The 17,771-nt window shown below is 41.7% G+C and overlaps 1 protein-coding gene across 1 annotated transcript in view; it reads left to right on the forward strand.

Annotated features, from left to right (window-relative positions):
* The window catches only part of CPS1 (carbamoyl-phosphate synthase 1), a 198,399-nt gene that overhangs the window by 29,303 nt on the left and 151,325 nt on the right, over positions 1-17,771 (forward strand). Inside the window, exons 8-11 of the mRNA XM_067463940.1 lie at positions 2,606-2,734; positions 3,735-3,841; positions 4,964-5,105; positions 7,829-7,906. Of these exons, the coding sequence (XP_067320041.1) occupies positions 2,606-2,734; positions 3,735-3,841; positions 4,964-5,105; positions 7,829-7,906 (456 nt within the window). The remainder of the gene's footprint in view (positions 1-2,605; positions 2,735-3,734; positions 3,842-4,963; positions 5,106-7,828; positions 7,907-17,771) is intronic.

Here is a 17,771-nt window from a genome sequence, read left to right on the forward strand (position 1 = left end):
GTATTGTTTTTTGGCATCTAATAACTGCCAGCTGTAAGCCATCCTGAGTCTTCGGAGGTGAGAAGGATGGGATAGAAATGCCCAAAATAAATAAATAAATAAATAAATGCTACAATGAGAGAGTCATAGTGTCACATGATAAGGAAAAATCAAATATGCAACTAGTTCAATGCAATCCTGCAACAAAAGTATAATGTGATAAAGTATCTCAACCTGGCCTGGGTTGTTGTGAGAGTAGACTATGGGAGGGAGACCCACAAGTTGATGAAAGATGTGTGTGCGCGCGCGCGTGTGTTAGAGAGAGAGAGAGAAAGAAAGGACACAAATGTGATTAGTGAAAGTTTCAATCAATGGAACAAAATCTCGTATGAGTGGTTTATCAATGGCCAAATGGAACTTCCTCTTTCAGGGAAAGTTATTTCCCAAAGATCAGCAGACAAGTATCTGCCTTTGATGTGCAATGTGTGATTCACATACAGCGGACTTTCGGTAATGGTGTGTTTATGGCTCATAGGAATTGAATTTTCATAGGGATTTAAAAACTAAAATGTTAAATTATGCTTTTTATGTTATTTGTCTTATGGCGGCTGATGATGCAGACTTTTTAAAGTCACAAATTGCTAATTTCACATGTGTCAGCTTTTATGACTTTATTTTATGTTATGTAATCTGTCGTTGTTATGTTGTACACTGCTCTGGAAGAACAGGATATAAATAAATAATTTATTATTATCATTATTTCTGATTGTTGTTGGAGCAAGTCTTTTTGCAAGTTCATGAGTGTTAAGGAGAGCATGGAGCTATTTATTTATTTATTTATTTATTTATTTATTTATATGCTGCCACTCCCCTAGGGCTTGGAGCAGCTTACAAAAATAAACTGGAATCTAACACAAATTAAAACAACATATCAAAGGTCAAAAGCTTGTTGAAACAAATATGTCTTACAAGCCGTGCAGAAGGCTGATAAGTCCCGCAAGGCACGAACTTCTGGTGGCAGTGTTCCAGAGCGATGGTGCCACTACAGTAAAGGCTCTGCGTCCAGTTGCTGTTAGACGCAAGGTTTCAAAACTGGGAACTTCCAATAAATCTTGGTCCTCAGAATGGAGAGATCTCTGGGGTTGGTAGGGGGTGAGGCAGTCCCTCAGATACATTGCCCCAGACCATATAAGGCCTTAAAGGTAAGTACCATCACTTTGAAAGTGATCCGGTGCTCAATTGGTAACCAATGCAGCTGCAGTAAGATTGGTGTTATGTGGCATCTCATCTGAGCTCTCGCAAGAAGCTGGGCAGCTGCATTTTGTATCAACTTGAGCTTCCGGATCACCAGTAGAGGAAGGCCAATGTAGAAGGCATTACAGTAGTCCAGTCTTGAGATGACTGTGGCCTGGATCACTGTAACTAGGTCATCCCTGGACAGGTAGGGGGCCAGCCGCCTAGCCTGCCGCAGATGAAAAAGGCGGTTCTGCTAACGGCAGAGACCTGAGCCTCCATCATCAGCAGGGAATCCAAAAGGACTCCCAGACTCTTTACCAATGATGACGGGAGTGGGTAGGCAGCTGGATATCCCCACTGCCTGGTTGACCCAGCCACAGGATCTCCATCTTTGCTGGGTTTACCCTCAGCCTGCTGGCATGCAGCCATCCAGTAACGGCCTCAAGGCATTGATGAAAATTATTGGGTACAGAGTCCAGTCGGCCTTCCATCTTCAGCACAAGCTGAGTGTCATCAGCGTACTGGTAACACTCAAGCCCAAAACCTTGAACCAGCTGAGCAAGTGGTCACATATAGATGTTAAACAACAGAGGGGAGAGAATAGCCCCCCGAGGAACCCCACAAGATAGAGGGGACCTCTCAGAGACCAGGCCTCCCCTCTCCACTCGCTGTCCACAGTTGTGAAGAAAGGAGGACAGCCAATTTAAAGCTGTCTCCTTGACTCCAGCAACAGCAAGACGATGGATTAAAAGATTGTAATCGACTGTGTCAAATGCTGCTGTGAGATCCAATAACACGAGCAGAGCCGGCCCGCCTTGGTCAACTAGTTTGGACTTTTTTTTCTCTCATACTCATATTAAAGGAGCTTACAAAAGTTTAAAATATGACAGCTTAAACATTCACCATCAAAAAGGAACAACATAATTAAACTAGCAATATAATTAGAAGAAATTAAACATACGTCCATTAAAAAGAAAAAAGCAACATTGAGAGAGTCTCTTTCTTCCTTTGTCATCCGCCAATACAAAAGGGTCTTCATCTGCCTACAAGAAGATATCAAGGATGGCACCAGTCCAACCTTTCCAGTAGAAAGTTTTAGAGTTTGGGAGGAACCATAGAGAAACTTTGATATACTGGTGAGGGACGAAGAGGAAAGATCACAAAATCCAGGCAGGGCAATATAGAAAAATGTAGTGTATCAGTTATTCTGGACTCCAGCCCTGTTAGTATTCCTCTTCTTCTTCCCACTGTATTGTCACAATAACATTGTAAGTTGGAATGGCTATGGTTACCCAATAAATCCTGTTAGGCTCTGCTGGACAGTTTTTAAAAGTTGAGTTTTGTTACTTAATCCTTTTTTTTCATCCCCTTTTTTTTGCTTCCTTGCCAGAGAGGTGCTGAAGTACATCTGGTTCCTTGGAATCATGATTTTACTGGAATGGACTATGACGGACTTTTCATTTCTGGTGGTCCCGGTGATCCAATCCAAGCACAAGAACTGATTGAGAATGTCAGGAAGGTAGAACATAAATATTGGCCATATCAATCTCTTCCTTTTTGGTATGACTGTCCTACATCTGCACAGCACTGCAGTCATTCATATTCAGGGCTTTTGCTGTTCCATGGCCAGGATCTAGTAACTGACATCCACTGTCAAAAGGAACCTCACCAGTGGATCCAGGAAGGGGACTTTCTGTTGTCTGCACAGTCCTTGTGAATTATTCTCCAGAGGACTAGACTTTAGAATCAACGGTTCCTGGGGAAGAAGGGGAAAGAAATAGGAGAAGACCTGTTGCAGTGAGGGAGTCACCTTCTCTTGGATCTGCTGAAGAGATATCGTTCAGCTACAGTGCAGCACTGGATCCTTTGTCCCTTTGAATTTCCACTCTCACAATCTGAAACTTGTAGAGTGAGAGATCCAGTCTATCTTATTGTAGCATTGCTTGACAGGTCACTTACAGAATCTGTTATGTCCTCAGCAGAAAAGTGCATCCATGATCAAAAGTGCAGATTTCCCTATAGCTTTTTATAAGAAAAAATGTACAACTAGGATTTCTCTCTACTGTATTTTTTTAAAAAATAAGAAAGGCTTCTAATCTTGTTTTAAAAGAAAAAATAAGTACATTTAAAACAAATCTAAAATACCCAGTGGGTACTATTCCATTATCTGGACAGACTCCAAAAGGGGGCATAGGCAGCGAAGCATAGTCCATTTTTGGGGAGGGGGGAGGGTTGAAGGAAGGAAACAATTTCCTTCATTTTCGCTGTTTATTCTCTCCCCCTTTCCCATATCATAAACAAGGGTTGTGACATGGGTGGAAAGGCTTAATTCCTTCAAGCCCTGCAAAATGGACTATCCTTTCTGTCTAGCACCCCCTTGTAGCCTCTGACCATATAATGGAACAGTACCACCAAATGTAATAAGGATAGCAGTTACATTTGTGCAGATAAAAGACACCTTTGTGTAGTACCAAATGATTATTGATAGATATTGTTGATGGGAATTCTTTGCCTTTCAGGTCCTCGAGAATAATCGCCAGGAGCCTTTGTTTGGAATCAGTTTGGGGAGTTTAATTACTGGCCTAGCAGCTGGGGCTACATCCTACAAAATGCCTATGGCCAACAGGTAGGTAACCCTTCTGCTTTATATAAATCTAATTTCTTAATAGGCAGTGAAACAATGAAGATGAGAAACTGATTCTCTTTCATATCACACCAATCCTTTTCAAATCCATATGTAGCACAGGAGAAAAAAGTCTGGCTGTCACCAAAAATTTTACTAGCAATAAAAATGTTAGTCTAAACCTGACTAGGTAGTGATTGGTCCATGACAACAGATCTGTAACCAGTTCCTCCATGTCACCACCCCTATAATCCCATTCAGCACAGAAAACAAGGTCCAACGTGTGTTCAGCAGCATGGGTTGGGACAGACCCATGGTTGTCATGGAGGCCATGAAGTCCTGATCTACTCCTGACTGGGCAGTTTCAACATGGATGTTGAAGTCTCCCAGCACCAACGCCAATCCTGAGACACTCTGGCTAGCTCAGGAAGGGAGACTGTTGAGCAGCGAGATGGGTGATACACCAACACTATCCCTATTCTGTCCCCGTTACCTACCTTTAGGTAAATACACTCAAACATTGTTGACTGTGTGGTGGGGAACCTGATCAGGGGGAAGGAATCATGATAGACTACTGCAACTCCACCTCCCAGGCTTCCCCTGCTTTTGCACAAAGACTCCTGGTGGGCAAAGGCGAGATAGATTCCCCCCCGCCCCCCTCGGTCTCATTCAGCCAGGTCTTTGTGAGAATTAAGTCCTGGATGGTAGTTGCTTTTTCATTAAGTACTGGGTGGGTGTTGTTTTTGCATTAAGTGCTGGATGGCATTAACACTACAATGTAAACGCACCATTTCTGCCTACTAAGAAGTGTGAACTTGGCCTATCACAGGGATTTGTGGTCTAGCAAACATGATTTGAACTATCACTACACATCAATCAAGGCATGGAATATACTGCCTCACAACTAAAATGTTCTTGCTAGATTTGAAGAGGTAATTTCACTTTAGCCCTAATCTTTGCTTTATCTAAGCACAGTATGATACCAAAATGGACAGTGTGTTCCTTTATTTTTTGCCCTTCTATATTCTTCCCTGATGTCTGCTTCCCCTGCCCTTCACACACTCCCATTCCCTCCTCAAAACACCCTTTCCCTCCATCTCTCTCCATTCACCTGTCTCTTTTTAGAGGACAGAACCAACCGGTTGTGAATATGATAAATGGACAGGCTTTCATTACTGCTCAGAATCATGGCTATGCAATTGACAGCGATTCCCTCCCTTCTGGCTGGAAGCCTCTATTTGTGAATGCGAACGATCAGACAAATGAGGTAAAACTCCCTCTCTCTGGGTACCTGTGAAGAATTTGATGAGACAGGGAAGATGAACTATACCCTGCTCAGGTGGTTGCAAATAATGTGCCTGCATCTGCTTTGCCTACAATCTAGCATGTCAACCCCAGGGATTCTTAGGTCTGCTCCATGAACACATACATTTTGAATAATTTTTGGATGATTTCCTGAATGTATTCCATACAGGGATATCCCAGGAACACTTTTCTTAGGACCAATCGAAAATCACTAGGTAGTGCGCAAGCTTTTGAGTTCATCTTCTTCTTTGGGCAGTATGTTTAGCAAAGAGAGAGAAAGAGAGGGAGACTGATGCAGTGGAGACAGAGAGCTGCTTTGGACTTGATGGGAATCCCAGTCTGTTAGGTTAATAATTAGGTTAGATTGTTCCTGATAGAAAGAGACATTACAGTAGCAAAGAAGAAATGACTGCTCTCCCTCTGAAAATATGAAAGCTAGTACTTATTCAGATCTGCTTCTATCAGGGGTGCTTTGCAAGGCAGAGGGATGGAACATATTTAATAATATGGAAGCGCCTATTTCAGCAAAGAAGTCTTATTAGTGTCTGGGTGGTATTACTCCCCAATAAGAGGTGGTAGGTATAATGGTTGGAGGATAAACACACACCTTTCACAAACAGACCTATTGTCACAATACATTTGAATGGAAGGAGGACTAATTTGCACCATGCCCTTTCCTAAAATTGGGACGTGAGGCATTTTGCAAATGTAAACAATTTTAATATAATTAATGGTAAAGTTAGTGAAGGTTTTGCCTTGACATTAAGTCCAGTCGTGTTTGACTCTGGGGGTTGGTGCTCATCTCCATTTCTAAGCCGAAGAGCTGGCGTTGTCCGTAGACACTTCTAAGATCATGTGGCCAGCATGACTGCATGGAGTACCATTACCTTCCCGCCAGAGGAGTACCCATTGATCTACTCACATTTGCATGTTTTCAAACTGCTAGGTTGGCCACCGGGGGCTCCCATAGTCAATGTTACTGTTCCATTATCTGGGCAGAGGCCACTAGGGGGCGCTAGACTGAGAAGGGTACTTCATTTTATTGGGAGGGGGGGGGGGAGACTTGAAGGAGGGAAAACCACTTCCCCTGTTATCACTGGTTATTTCCCCTCCTCACTTCCTGTATCATAAACTAGGGTTGTTCCCACAACAGCAACATGGGTGGGGAGAATAACAGAAAAATGAGAAGTCATTTTCCTCCTTCAACCCACCCTCCACCACCCCCATAAAACGGACTATCCCTCTCTCTCTAGCGCCCCCTAGTGATCTCTACACAGTACCTAGTTAATATATTGTGATGTTCCACTAACATTAACCTGCAGACAATTATAATTATTGCTTGTGTTAACTTATGCACTACATTGTTCTGCTAGACCCCTGTCCTTCAGGAATTCATGGGTAAGTAGCATGTATGGCAGTGACAGTTTCTTTTATGATACATCACCCTGTAGAAACCAGGAGAAGCTTTCCTAGGTCCATAATATGTCCCTCTTTCTTCTTTTTTTCTCACACAACTTTGCATACTCCCATATGGTGCCAGCAACATAATACAGAAACAATTGCACCATTAATGTATCCTCAGATTGATTAGGAGACTGATGTGGGCATACAAGGAGCACCATTGGCTGGAATTTATCTCACAATACTCTGAATCCATCAGTACGGTCTGGATAAGTGAGCCAATCATTTCTGCTCTGTTGCCCCTTCTTTCTTGGCATCTTCCCAGCACAGTCATGTTCATATAGGGATATAATTGCTGCCATTTTAGTTCTTGGAGGAAACAATGAATAATTTTAGCAATTTTCTTCCCACTGTGAAAATGCAGTTTTTGCAGTTTGATGTGTATTCTTTTTAACATTCACATGTGGGGTTCTTTTTGCTCAGGAAACAGTACAGAAAAATATTTCTATACAGAAACTTCTGTTTCCTTAGCATAAAAACACTATTTACTGCATGTGAATCTTGTACAAAATAGGCACTAAATGATGAAGATTCTTGTTAATGCAGGATTCTCCTTGGAAGGGTTTCCTAACACCCGAGAAACACATTTTTGATAATTTTCCAAACATATTTACATATACTTCCAAGCTTTTACCCCATGGCTCAATGCTGTGAAATAATAGTTGTTGTAGTTTGGTGAGGCACCAACACTCTTTGGCTATATATATATATATATATATATATATATATATGCCTTGTAAAATCACAACTTCAATTATTCTATATCACTGGCAGTTAAAAGTCTTATCAATTTCAATAGTTCTGGAGTGCAGAAGCCCCAAAGGGAATCCAGTTAAAATCCTTCCCAGAACATGTGCAGAGTTCAATGAATTCCAGATACATTGCAGTCACCAGAAAATGAGTTGCTCAGCAGTTCAATCAATAAAATCAAAGTTTAGAAAAGTAACATTTTGAATGTCAACTCCCAGAATCTGTAAGCCAGCATGATCGGTGGCCTTACTAGCTAGCAGATTCTGGGAGTTATTTTCAAAAATGTTAACTTTTTCAAGCACTAGATAAAACACTGTTTGAAAACCACCTGGGATGTAGACGTTTCAGTTCTTCCCCTTATCTTATCAGCCTTTTAAACTTCCTTTGCTGTTCAGGTTTGCCTAAGTAGCACTTTGATAATCTTCCTGTTCCCAGAAAGGAGAACGAGTAACCTCTTTCTACAAATCTCTGCAGGGAATGATGCACGAGAGCAAGCCGATTTTCACAGCGCAGTTCTATCCAGATGGGAATCCAGGGCCGACAGACACAGAGGTACTTTGATTCTGAAAACAAAAAAACACACATGGAGATTTTGGACTCCTTGAAGGAATTCATGGGAAGGATGTGATAACCAAATACAAATGTTAAACTGTTAGAAATGGTGGGTATGAAAAAAGGAGGAGTAAGTAATTTACAGCTTACGTGGTGACAAACCTACTAGCATATCTTCCTTTGCTCTCTGTAGTCATCCCTCAGTGGTGGCAAATGCTTGGAGTTAAAAGAGCCTTTGAAAAAAAAGCTTGGAAAATTTGTTCCCTGGACTATAGCTCACAGAAAGCTCCTGCCAAAATGGAATGTCACTGTGAAGTTGATTCTAGCATTCCAGGAAAAAAAACCTTTCCAAATACTGGGTTGTAAGTGTGTGAAGCTCAGCTTGGCACAATCAACCTATAGCAGAAGCGATAAGAACTGTCACAATAAGGGATGAAATGGAAACTGCACTTGTGCAAAGATCTGTTTTAACCATTTTCCTTTGGCTTCTTCTGCTTCTCTGAACAGCCGTAATGGCAAGGGCTCAGCTGCTATGTGTGTGTGTGTTTTTGCCTGAAACAGCCTCCTTGACTGCCAAGCGTGACTTCTTCCCTTCTATTTGGGAGCATGTGGCACATGCTTCCTTAACCCCATTCCTCAAACCCATGTTCCCTTGAAAGGTAGAAAGAAAAGGAGCCCAGGAAGGATGCCTCCTTGACCCCATTCCTCAAACGCAGGCAACCTTGAAAGGAAGAAAGAAAAGGAGCCCAGGAAGGGTGCTTCCTTGACCATGTTCCTCAAACCCAGGCTCCCTTGAAAAGAAGAAAGAAAAGGAGCCCAAGAAGGGTGCTTCCTCGACCCCATTTGTCAAATCCAGGCTACCTTGAAAGGAAGAAAGAAAAGGAGCCCAGGAAGGGTGTCTCCTTGACCCCATTCCTCAAACCCAGGCTACCTTGAAAGGAAGAAAGAAAAGGAGCCCAGGAAGGGTGCTTCCTTGACCATGTTCCTCAAACCCAGGCTCCCTTGAAAAGAAGAAAGAAAAGGAGCCCAAGAAGGGTGCTTCCTCGACCCCATTTGTCAAATCCAGGCTACCTTGAAAGGAAGAAAGAAAAGGAGCCCAGGAAGGGTGTCTCCTTGACCCCATTCCTCAAACCCAGGCTACCTTGAAAGGAAGAAAGAAAAGGAGCCCAGGAAGGGTGCTTCCTTGACCATGTTCCTCAAACCCAGGCTCCCTTGAAAAGAAGAAAGAAAAGGAGCCCAAGAAGGGTGCTTCCTCGACCCCATTTGTCAAATCCAGGCTACCTTGAAAGGAAGAAAGAAAAGGAGCCCAGGAAGGGTGTCTCCTTGACCCCATTCCTCAAACCCAGGCTACCTTGAAAGGAAGAAAGAAAAGGAGCCCAGGAAGGGTGCTTCCTTGACCATGTTCCTCAAACCCAGGCTCCCTTGAAAAGAAGAAAGAAAAGGAGCCCAAGAAGGGTGCTTCCTCGACCCCATTTGTCAAATCCAGGCTACCTTGAAAGGAAGAAAGAAAAGGAGCCCAGGAAGGGTGTCTCCTTGACCCCATTCCTCAAACCCAGGCTACCTTGAAAGGAAGAAAGAAAAGGAGCCCAGGAAGGGTGCTTCCTTGACCATGTTCCTCAAACCCAGGCTCCCTTGAAAAGAAGAAAGAAAAGGAGCCCAAGAAGGGTGCTTCCTCGACCCCATTTGTCAAATCCAGGCTACCTTGAAAGGAAGAAAGAAAAGGAGCCCAGGAAGGATGCTTCCTTGACCATGTTCCTCAAACCCAGGCTCCCTTGAAAGGAAGCAAGAATACAAGCCCAGGAAGGGTGCTTCCTTGACCCCAGTCCTCAAATCCAGGCTACCTTGAAAGCAAGAAAGAAAATGAGCCCAGGAAGGGTGCTTCCTTGAACCCATTCCTCAAACCCAGGCTACCTTGAAAGGAAGAAAGAAAACAAGCCAAGGAAGGGTATCTCCTTGACCCCATTACTCAAACCCAGGCTCCTTTGAAAGGAAGCTGAAATATAACCCCAGGAAGGGTGCCTCGTTGACTCTGTTCCTCAAACCCTGGCTCCCTTAAAAGGAAGAAAGAAAAGGAGCACAGGAAGAGTGCTTCCTTGACCCCAATGCTCAAACCCAGATTTCCTTAAAAGGAAGAAAGGAAAGGATCCCAGGAAGGGTGCTTCCTTGACCCCATTGTTCAAACCCGGGCTCCCTTGAAAGGAAGAATGAAAACAAGCCCGGGAAGGGTGCCTCCTTGACTCCCTTCCTCAAACACAGGCTCCCTTGAAAGCAAGATAGAAAAGGAGCCCAGAAACGGTGCTTCCTTGACCCCATTCCTCAAACCCAGGCTCCCTTTAAAGAAAGAAATAAAAGGAGCCCAGAAACGGTGCTTCCTTTACCCTGTTGATCGAACACCGGCCCCCTTGAAAGGAAAAAAAGGAAAGGATCCCAAGAATGAAATTGATTTCCTGACTGAGGTCAAATTTTGAGTTCTTGACTACTTGAGAATCTTATGTGTGGAGAAAAATCGCATATTTAAAGTTGATACAAATTGTGAGAACTTTTTTTGTTCCTGGCAAAATACCAATGGTGCAGTTCTGAGAGCAGTCAAAGAGTCAGAAAAACGGCAACTTTGTAGTCAAAATATTTTATTTATTTATTTATTTATTTATTATTCAAACTTATATTCCGCCACTCCCTGGGGCTCGGAGCAGCTTACAAGAACAAGCTAAAAATCTAACACAATTTAAAAAAAAATTAAAACAATTTAAAAACAATTTAAAAACAACAATATCAAAGATCAAAGATCAAAAATATACTCTAACAGTATGCACAGTAAACTGCAGAGCTTTTCAGGAAAGAAACATCAGTTATATTTGGTTCTCAGTATACATAGGCACTGCATTAAGGTACAGCTCAAAATATTTGGCACAAAAAACACCAAAAGCACACCTTTTCCCCCCATGCCCTGACCACTATGATGATGTATAGGCATATGCTGCTGGAGCCTCTTGCCATTCATACTCTCTCCAATACTTGGTTCAATTGTCTACCATTTTATAGAAGGAAAACTACACTATTGCATTTAATGAAACTTGCGCATCCACAGATTTTGTTATCTACGTGGGCTTTTGGCACCAAACCCCAGTGGATAAAAAGGGCCCATTGTACATCGTTTTTGCTACATGCTTTGGGAAACTGCAGGAAATGCAAAAAATAATTGCACACCATATCCATATACAAGCAACACAGTGAGGTGTTTGACAATATGGCTGCATCCTTTTCTGGTCTAAAGGCTGCACATCCCAAATGCTATGCAGGAGAAAAGGAAACTTGGGACAATTGAAACTGCAGTTACACTTGTTTTGTTTTAAAACCACATTGCTGGATTTTGTGAAGCATTTTTGTTGTGGTTTTTATGTAGGAAGCATCAATGTTGTCTGACCAATGTTTCACAGCAAAATGTTCAAAATCAATACTGTAGTACATCAAAAACAGGTAGCTATATTTTTTTGTTACATTGCTGGTTTTCGGCAACATTTTTGTTGTACAACATTGCTGTTTTCCATTTAGAAATAGCAGTATTTCACAAAAATCATTACACAAAATTCAGCAACATGGTGCAACCAACAGACACCAGGTTTTGCTATCGAATTTATAGTTTCCCTTCCTTTTCTCGCTTCCTCTTTGTGTTCTTCAAAAGTCACTCTGGGCTCCCTTTCTCCATGCCACCAAAAATTGCCCTGCATCATGTGATGGACACTGTTTTGGCAGCGTGGAGAAATCGGGAGAAAACACAGATAAGATTGCGTTTGATAAGGTCCCAGGGCCGAGCTTTCCAAACCGGTGTGTCATCTGCAATGTGTAGGTGTGTTGTGCAAATGTAACAAGATTATGTGCAAAAAGCAATAAACCACAGACCATATTTCTTCAATTGTGACTTTTGATTGTAAAACACACCCTAGTTTCAGTGCCACCACCAACAAAAATATATAAGAGACACCTGCAATTCTAAGTCACACACCATCTTTAGAGATGCTTCTATGGGGGAAAGGGGAGTGAATCTTAGAACTGAAGAAATACAGTACTTTTAAAAATAGAAATGAAATGTTCTCATGATGTGTCCTCATGCATTTTGTTATTTGCGTCCATATCTCTAATAAGGTTCGACCTCTGGTTTGCTAGTAAAATTGACTTACTGGGTTGTGAAATGAAGTATGCTTAAAAATGTGTCACCAACATGCAATGCTTGGAAAGCTCTGATCTAGGGGCTTGCGTTTGAGATTCACCGATTCAAGCCTTAGTACTTTCTAAAGCTTGAAAATTAAGCATTACTAGCCACATGGCTACTGACTGAAGTGATTGGGGGATTATGTGATCTGAAGTCCCCACAAAGGGCAACTTTTCCAAGATCTCGTTCTTGCTGTGCTCTGAGTGGTGCGAGACAGTTTGCATTAAGCTCACCAGCAGAATTTGCGTCGGTAAGGCTGGGCCCAAAACTTGATCTGCATGATTTATGTAAATGAATATACTCTGTATTACTGAAAGGAAACTAGAGGTTTTTTTGGTCTCCTGCTTAAAAGAAGACATATTATCTTTCAAATACGTTTTGCATACTTTTACATTATTGAAGTAGTAGAATTATGTAAATGGATTCCCATGCACACTTTCTGGTTCTCATATTTGAAAATGAAGCTTAATCCCTTGTCTGTGACTTCTCGTGGCAACCCCAACAGCAATGTGTTGAGTAGTTAGGGGAGTGTGACTAAACAGCATCAGAATTCATAATAAGGGGAAAAAGAGGGTACACTTATCGTTAGGCATAGTATCTAATATTTACCGAAAATAAATAGAAGGAATGCTTTAGGAGAGAGAAAAAAGCATACATACTCATGACAATGATTATTTACTTATTTTCTTGGTTAAAGCTAAACATAGACTAAAATTTTCTAGTGGCAAGAAGTTTGCATATGTCAGTGTACATGGGGCCTTATTCGTTTTCACTGATCTATTCCTTTAAAGACAGTAATGATAAGGAAGCTGAAAGACAAATATTGATGCACATGCTGTGCAGACAGCACTAACCCTTCAGGCTGAACCTGGGTCTGGGAATTCCTGCCACGGCTAAGATCTGCAGTAAGAGTGTGAAACTGATAGCGAGGTGGAGTGAACATGTGTCGTGTGTTTAACCCTTCCACACCTTTGCTGCTTCCCTTGCTGTTTCCTTCCATTACTTTTCCGTTGCTTTTCTCCAAGGTGCAGATTTACTGCTAAGCAGCACCAGCTCCCTGAATCCCTCAACCAACAGGTTTATCCAGACAGGAGGATTCTTGGGAGCTGAAGTCCTAAAGGTAGCTTTTCTAAGCTGCATTTAGTAAACAGCGGAGAAGACTCTCATGAGATTCCTGATGGGTCTAACAACTTTCCGTATTTCATTTATTTGCTCTGTAACACTGTGAGATAACTCGTCGCTACTCTTGAGAACCAAAGCTCGACAAAAATGAATTGTCTAAGGTTGTCTCTACACTGAAGAATTAATGTAGATTGTTCCTGCTTGAACCACCATGGCTCAACGCTATGAATTCCTGAGATCTGTAGTTTAGGGAAGGCACCAGGACTTTTGGGCGGAGAAGGCTAAAGACCTTATAAAACTACAACTCCCATGATCCTAGAGCGTTGAGCCATGGCAGTTAAAGTTGTGTCAGTACTGTTTCATTATCCAAGCAGAGACCACAAGGTGGAGCTAGAGAGAGAAGGATAGTCCATTTTATTTGGGGGGGGGGGGGATTGAAGGAGGAAAACAATTACCTCCTTTTTTCCGATTATTTCCCCTTCTCCCTTCCCCCTCCCCATGTCTGACGGGGACATGGGTAGGGAGAATAACAGGAAAACGGGAAAATGGTTTTACTCCTTCAACCCACTCGCCATCCTGTAAAATGGATTATCCTTCTCTTTCTAGCACCCCCAAATGGCCTCCACCTGAATAATGAAACAGTACCATTGTGACAAACTGCATTAATTCCACAGTTAGGTGCATCCTAAGTTTAATTACGTCACGCGTGGGTAGGTTAGCATTTAAATGTAGGTACTCCAATAAAATAAAATAATGAAGAGTAGAGACATCACACTGGCAATGAAGATCCACATAGTCACATCAATAGTATTCCCTGTAGCAACCTACGTATGTGAGAGCTGGACCTTAGGGAAGGCTGAGCGAAGGAAGATAGATGCTTTTGAACTGTGGTGTTGGAGGAAAGTGCTGAGAGTGCCTTGGACTGCGAGAAGATCCAACCAGTACATACTTCAGGAAATAAAGCCCAGCTGCTCATTGGAAGGAAGGATATTAGAGGCAAATATGAAGTATTTTGGCCACATCATGAGAAGACAGGAAAGCTTAGAGAAGACAATGATGTTGGGGAAAATTGAAGGAAAAAGGAAGAGGGGCTGACCAAGGGCAAGATGGATGGATGGTATCCTTGAAGTGACTGGCTTGACCTTGAAGGAACTGGGGGTGGTGACAGCCGACAGGGAGCTCTGGTGTGGGCTGGTCCAGGAGGTCACGAAGAGTCGAAAGCGACCAAATGAATGAACAACAACGAACTCCAATAAAAATTGGACATTCTGCCCAATGGAACACACAAAAGAAAAAAAACTTTCAGTAGCAAAGATATATACATGTTTTCCCCACCAGTTTCTGTTATAAAACAGCAGGACACTCTTACAAATTTGTGTTAATATTCTCTTAGATGTATGCCTTAAGCTTTTAAAGCACTTAGCTATTGCTTTGGTTTGGGATACAATACAGAGAATGTATCTGTTAATTAGGTTAATTATTAGTTAGATTTATGAGGCTCACAACCTAATTAGAAAGAGTTCTAGTTCTGCTAAATAGGCAAATTTCAGAGGGATAATCTTGTTAGGTTGTTGCTCTTAAACCTTTCAAATCCTATGCTTATGATAGTAACAACAGAATTTATGTGAACTGACTCACTATATATATGTCTTTATAAAAGCTCACATTTACCTCTCAGAAGCAGACTGAGACCAAATTTTAAAATGGGAAATAGAGAAAGGAATTACAGGATCCATAGATAGTAAACTAACAGATAAACAATACAATTTGAAAGGTACACTGATCTAGGTTTGGAAAGGAGAAGTAAATAGTAATCAGAAGGATATTGATTCATGGATTAACTGAATTTAAATACTTAAACATCCAAGAATTAAGGAAATACAATGGACACTAGGGACAAAATGATATACAACCTCTTACCAATTATCCCATATTACCAAAACACCACAGAATTACGTTGATAAAAATGTGGTGAAACATGAACCTTTACACATATGTGGGAATGTGACAAGGAAAAAAAATATTTATTTGCGGTATTTGTATACCTCCCTTCTCAACCCCGAAGGGGACCCAGGGCGGTTTAAGAAGGAAAATAAAGAGTGAAATGGAAGAAATTTCTGGGCTAAAATAGAGCTGAATAAAAACCATGAAAAAGGAAGGAAAAGGTTATAATACAGATTGGGCAAATGTTATAAAATATATGATAGGAGCAGCACAAGCAAGGGTAGCGCTGGGGTAGAAAGAATTCATAAAATGGGAAATAAAAAATGGTATGAATATCTAGTGAACGATATGCTCCAGAATTATATCATTGGAAGGAAAAATAGGTATATAAATGGATATCATATGGGGAACTGGGTCTCAAATTGGAAATAACTGATAGCCAAAGTGAAGGGGAAAGGAAAATACAAGGAACTGAATCAGACCATATATGTTATCCAGGCAATCGAATAAAAGCTGAAATTGAGAGGGGAGCGGCAGGAAATAAGCAGAAAGGTATAAGCAAGAAACTAAGATAAAATTAGAAAGGAGTGGAAATTGAGCTATACTAGAAAAGTATGTAATCTCCTTTATATGTATGTATTGATTTTGTTCCTTTAATATTGCTGTAATATAATGGAGACAGTTATTATCTACTTATACAATCCAATAATTTTTTTCTTAAAAAAGGAAATATGATTCAAGGCCATGTTCGGAGCAAGGACAGCAGTGGATAGAAACCATGCCTGCTGAATGTTTTTTTCTTTGCAGTACTCCTCTTGATCTCTTGATGTTTGGGGGCGAAAGGGCTCCATGATGGCACTGTTCTTTCCACACTAAAAGGCTAACCCAGTGGTTCTCAACCTGTGGGTCTCCAGGTGTTTTGTGTAACATGCACAGATATCTATAACAACAAATACAAAAACTGCAGATTGCAAATCACAATTTCTATATTACAGGAAATTCTTCATTAAACATAATGTGGAGACATTAACACAATTAATTAGTAACTGTAATATTTCATTTATAAATCGTCTCCAGGTGTTTTGGCCTACAACTCTCAAAAAACTCAACCAGTTTACCAGCTATTAGGATTTCTAGGAGTTGAAGGCCAAAACATCTGGGGACCTACAGGTTGAGAACCACTGGGCTAACTTTTCCACTGAAGTATCTAAAGAAACCCTACAGATGAACTTCATGTGTCCTTCACATGGGGCTCTGGTGTTTGTGTGTGACTGTATGATTCAAGAGCAGAAATCTCCTTAAAGACTTTAGGTCAAGATTCCTTTTCTGCTTCACAGTAAAGTATAGTGGAGCAAAATGTGACATTATTATTTTGCCATTGTTTTCTTGTATACTTGAACATGCTTAGGGCTTTTATGAAAAGTTACTGTCCTGAGCTAGAACTGAACTCAGTCCCAAACTGGTCAAGAGGATTGTATGCCATTGTAATAAATTAATTTATCAATGAGTAACAAATGCAAACCAGTGCTTTATGGCTGAGAGTAATATTTAAAAGTTCTTCAGCTATAGGAAGCCAGAATACCCTCATAGCTCCTTTTGTCAATGGGTTCTATTAGACCTGCCTCACAGTTCTTCCTAGGCTTGAATGGTGTATGTTTACCCACTAGACTGAGACTAAAGGATTATTTCAAACCCAAGGCAATAAGTAGTGGATAAATACAATTCAGAAAATTATCTGCCTTCCAAGTAGGTCAAGGGCAGGGGCCAGGCATGTAGCCGGGGGGGGGGGGGGGGAGGGGGAGCTTGGGGGGCTTCAGCCCTCCCCCAAAAATTCTGATGGTGGTCCACAAGAAGGCCTTACTGGTGCATTATTTAAACTGCTATGTTTATTCATATCATGATCTGATCACTATACTCAATATATCCCATATGCATGGGGGTATTGGGGTAACGATACAAAAGGTTTGCTAGGGTAGACCCTCTTTCACTCAGACTCAGCCCCCCCGAACCGAAGTCAGCCCCCCCCCCCGAAACAAAATCCTGGCTACGGGCCTGGCAGGGGCATGTGCATTTAGGGTCTCACTGATTTCATGCACCAAATCCTTGGTAAATTGTGATACCCTGCTATACTATATGACAACGTTGTTTGTGCGCATTTGGAAGAAGACCTATAAGCCTCTCTAAACACCTTCGCAGAAGCATATGAGAAACTCGGCCTGTCATTGAACATCGAGCACTCACCAGCCAATCCCTCTCCAATGCCAGAAATACAGCTTAATGGTGTAACATTAGAAAATGTTGACAATTTCTGCTACCTTGGTAGCCACCTCTCCACAAAAGTCAACATTGACACTGGAATACAACACCGCCTGAGCTCTATGAGTGCAGCATTTTTCTGAATGAATCAGAGAGTGTTTGAGGACCAGGACATCCAAAAATCTCTTGGGAAGACAAGCGGACAAATGTCAGCATGCTGGAAGAAGCAAAGACCAGCATTGAAGCAATGGTCCTCCGCCACCAACTCCACTGGATTGGCCATGTTGTCTCGATGTCAGACCACCATCTCCCAAAGCAGTTGCTCTACTCCGA

The sequence above is a fragment of the Anolis sagrei genome, chromosome 1, assembly GCF_037176765.1.
Source record: "Anolis sagrei isolate rAnoSag1 chromosome 1, rAnoSag1.mat, whole genome shotgun sequence".
NCBI lineage: Eukaryota > Metazoa > Chordata > Lepidosauria > Squamata > Dactyloidae > Anolis > Anolis sagrei.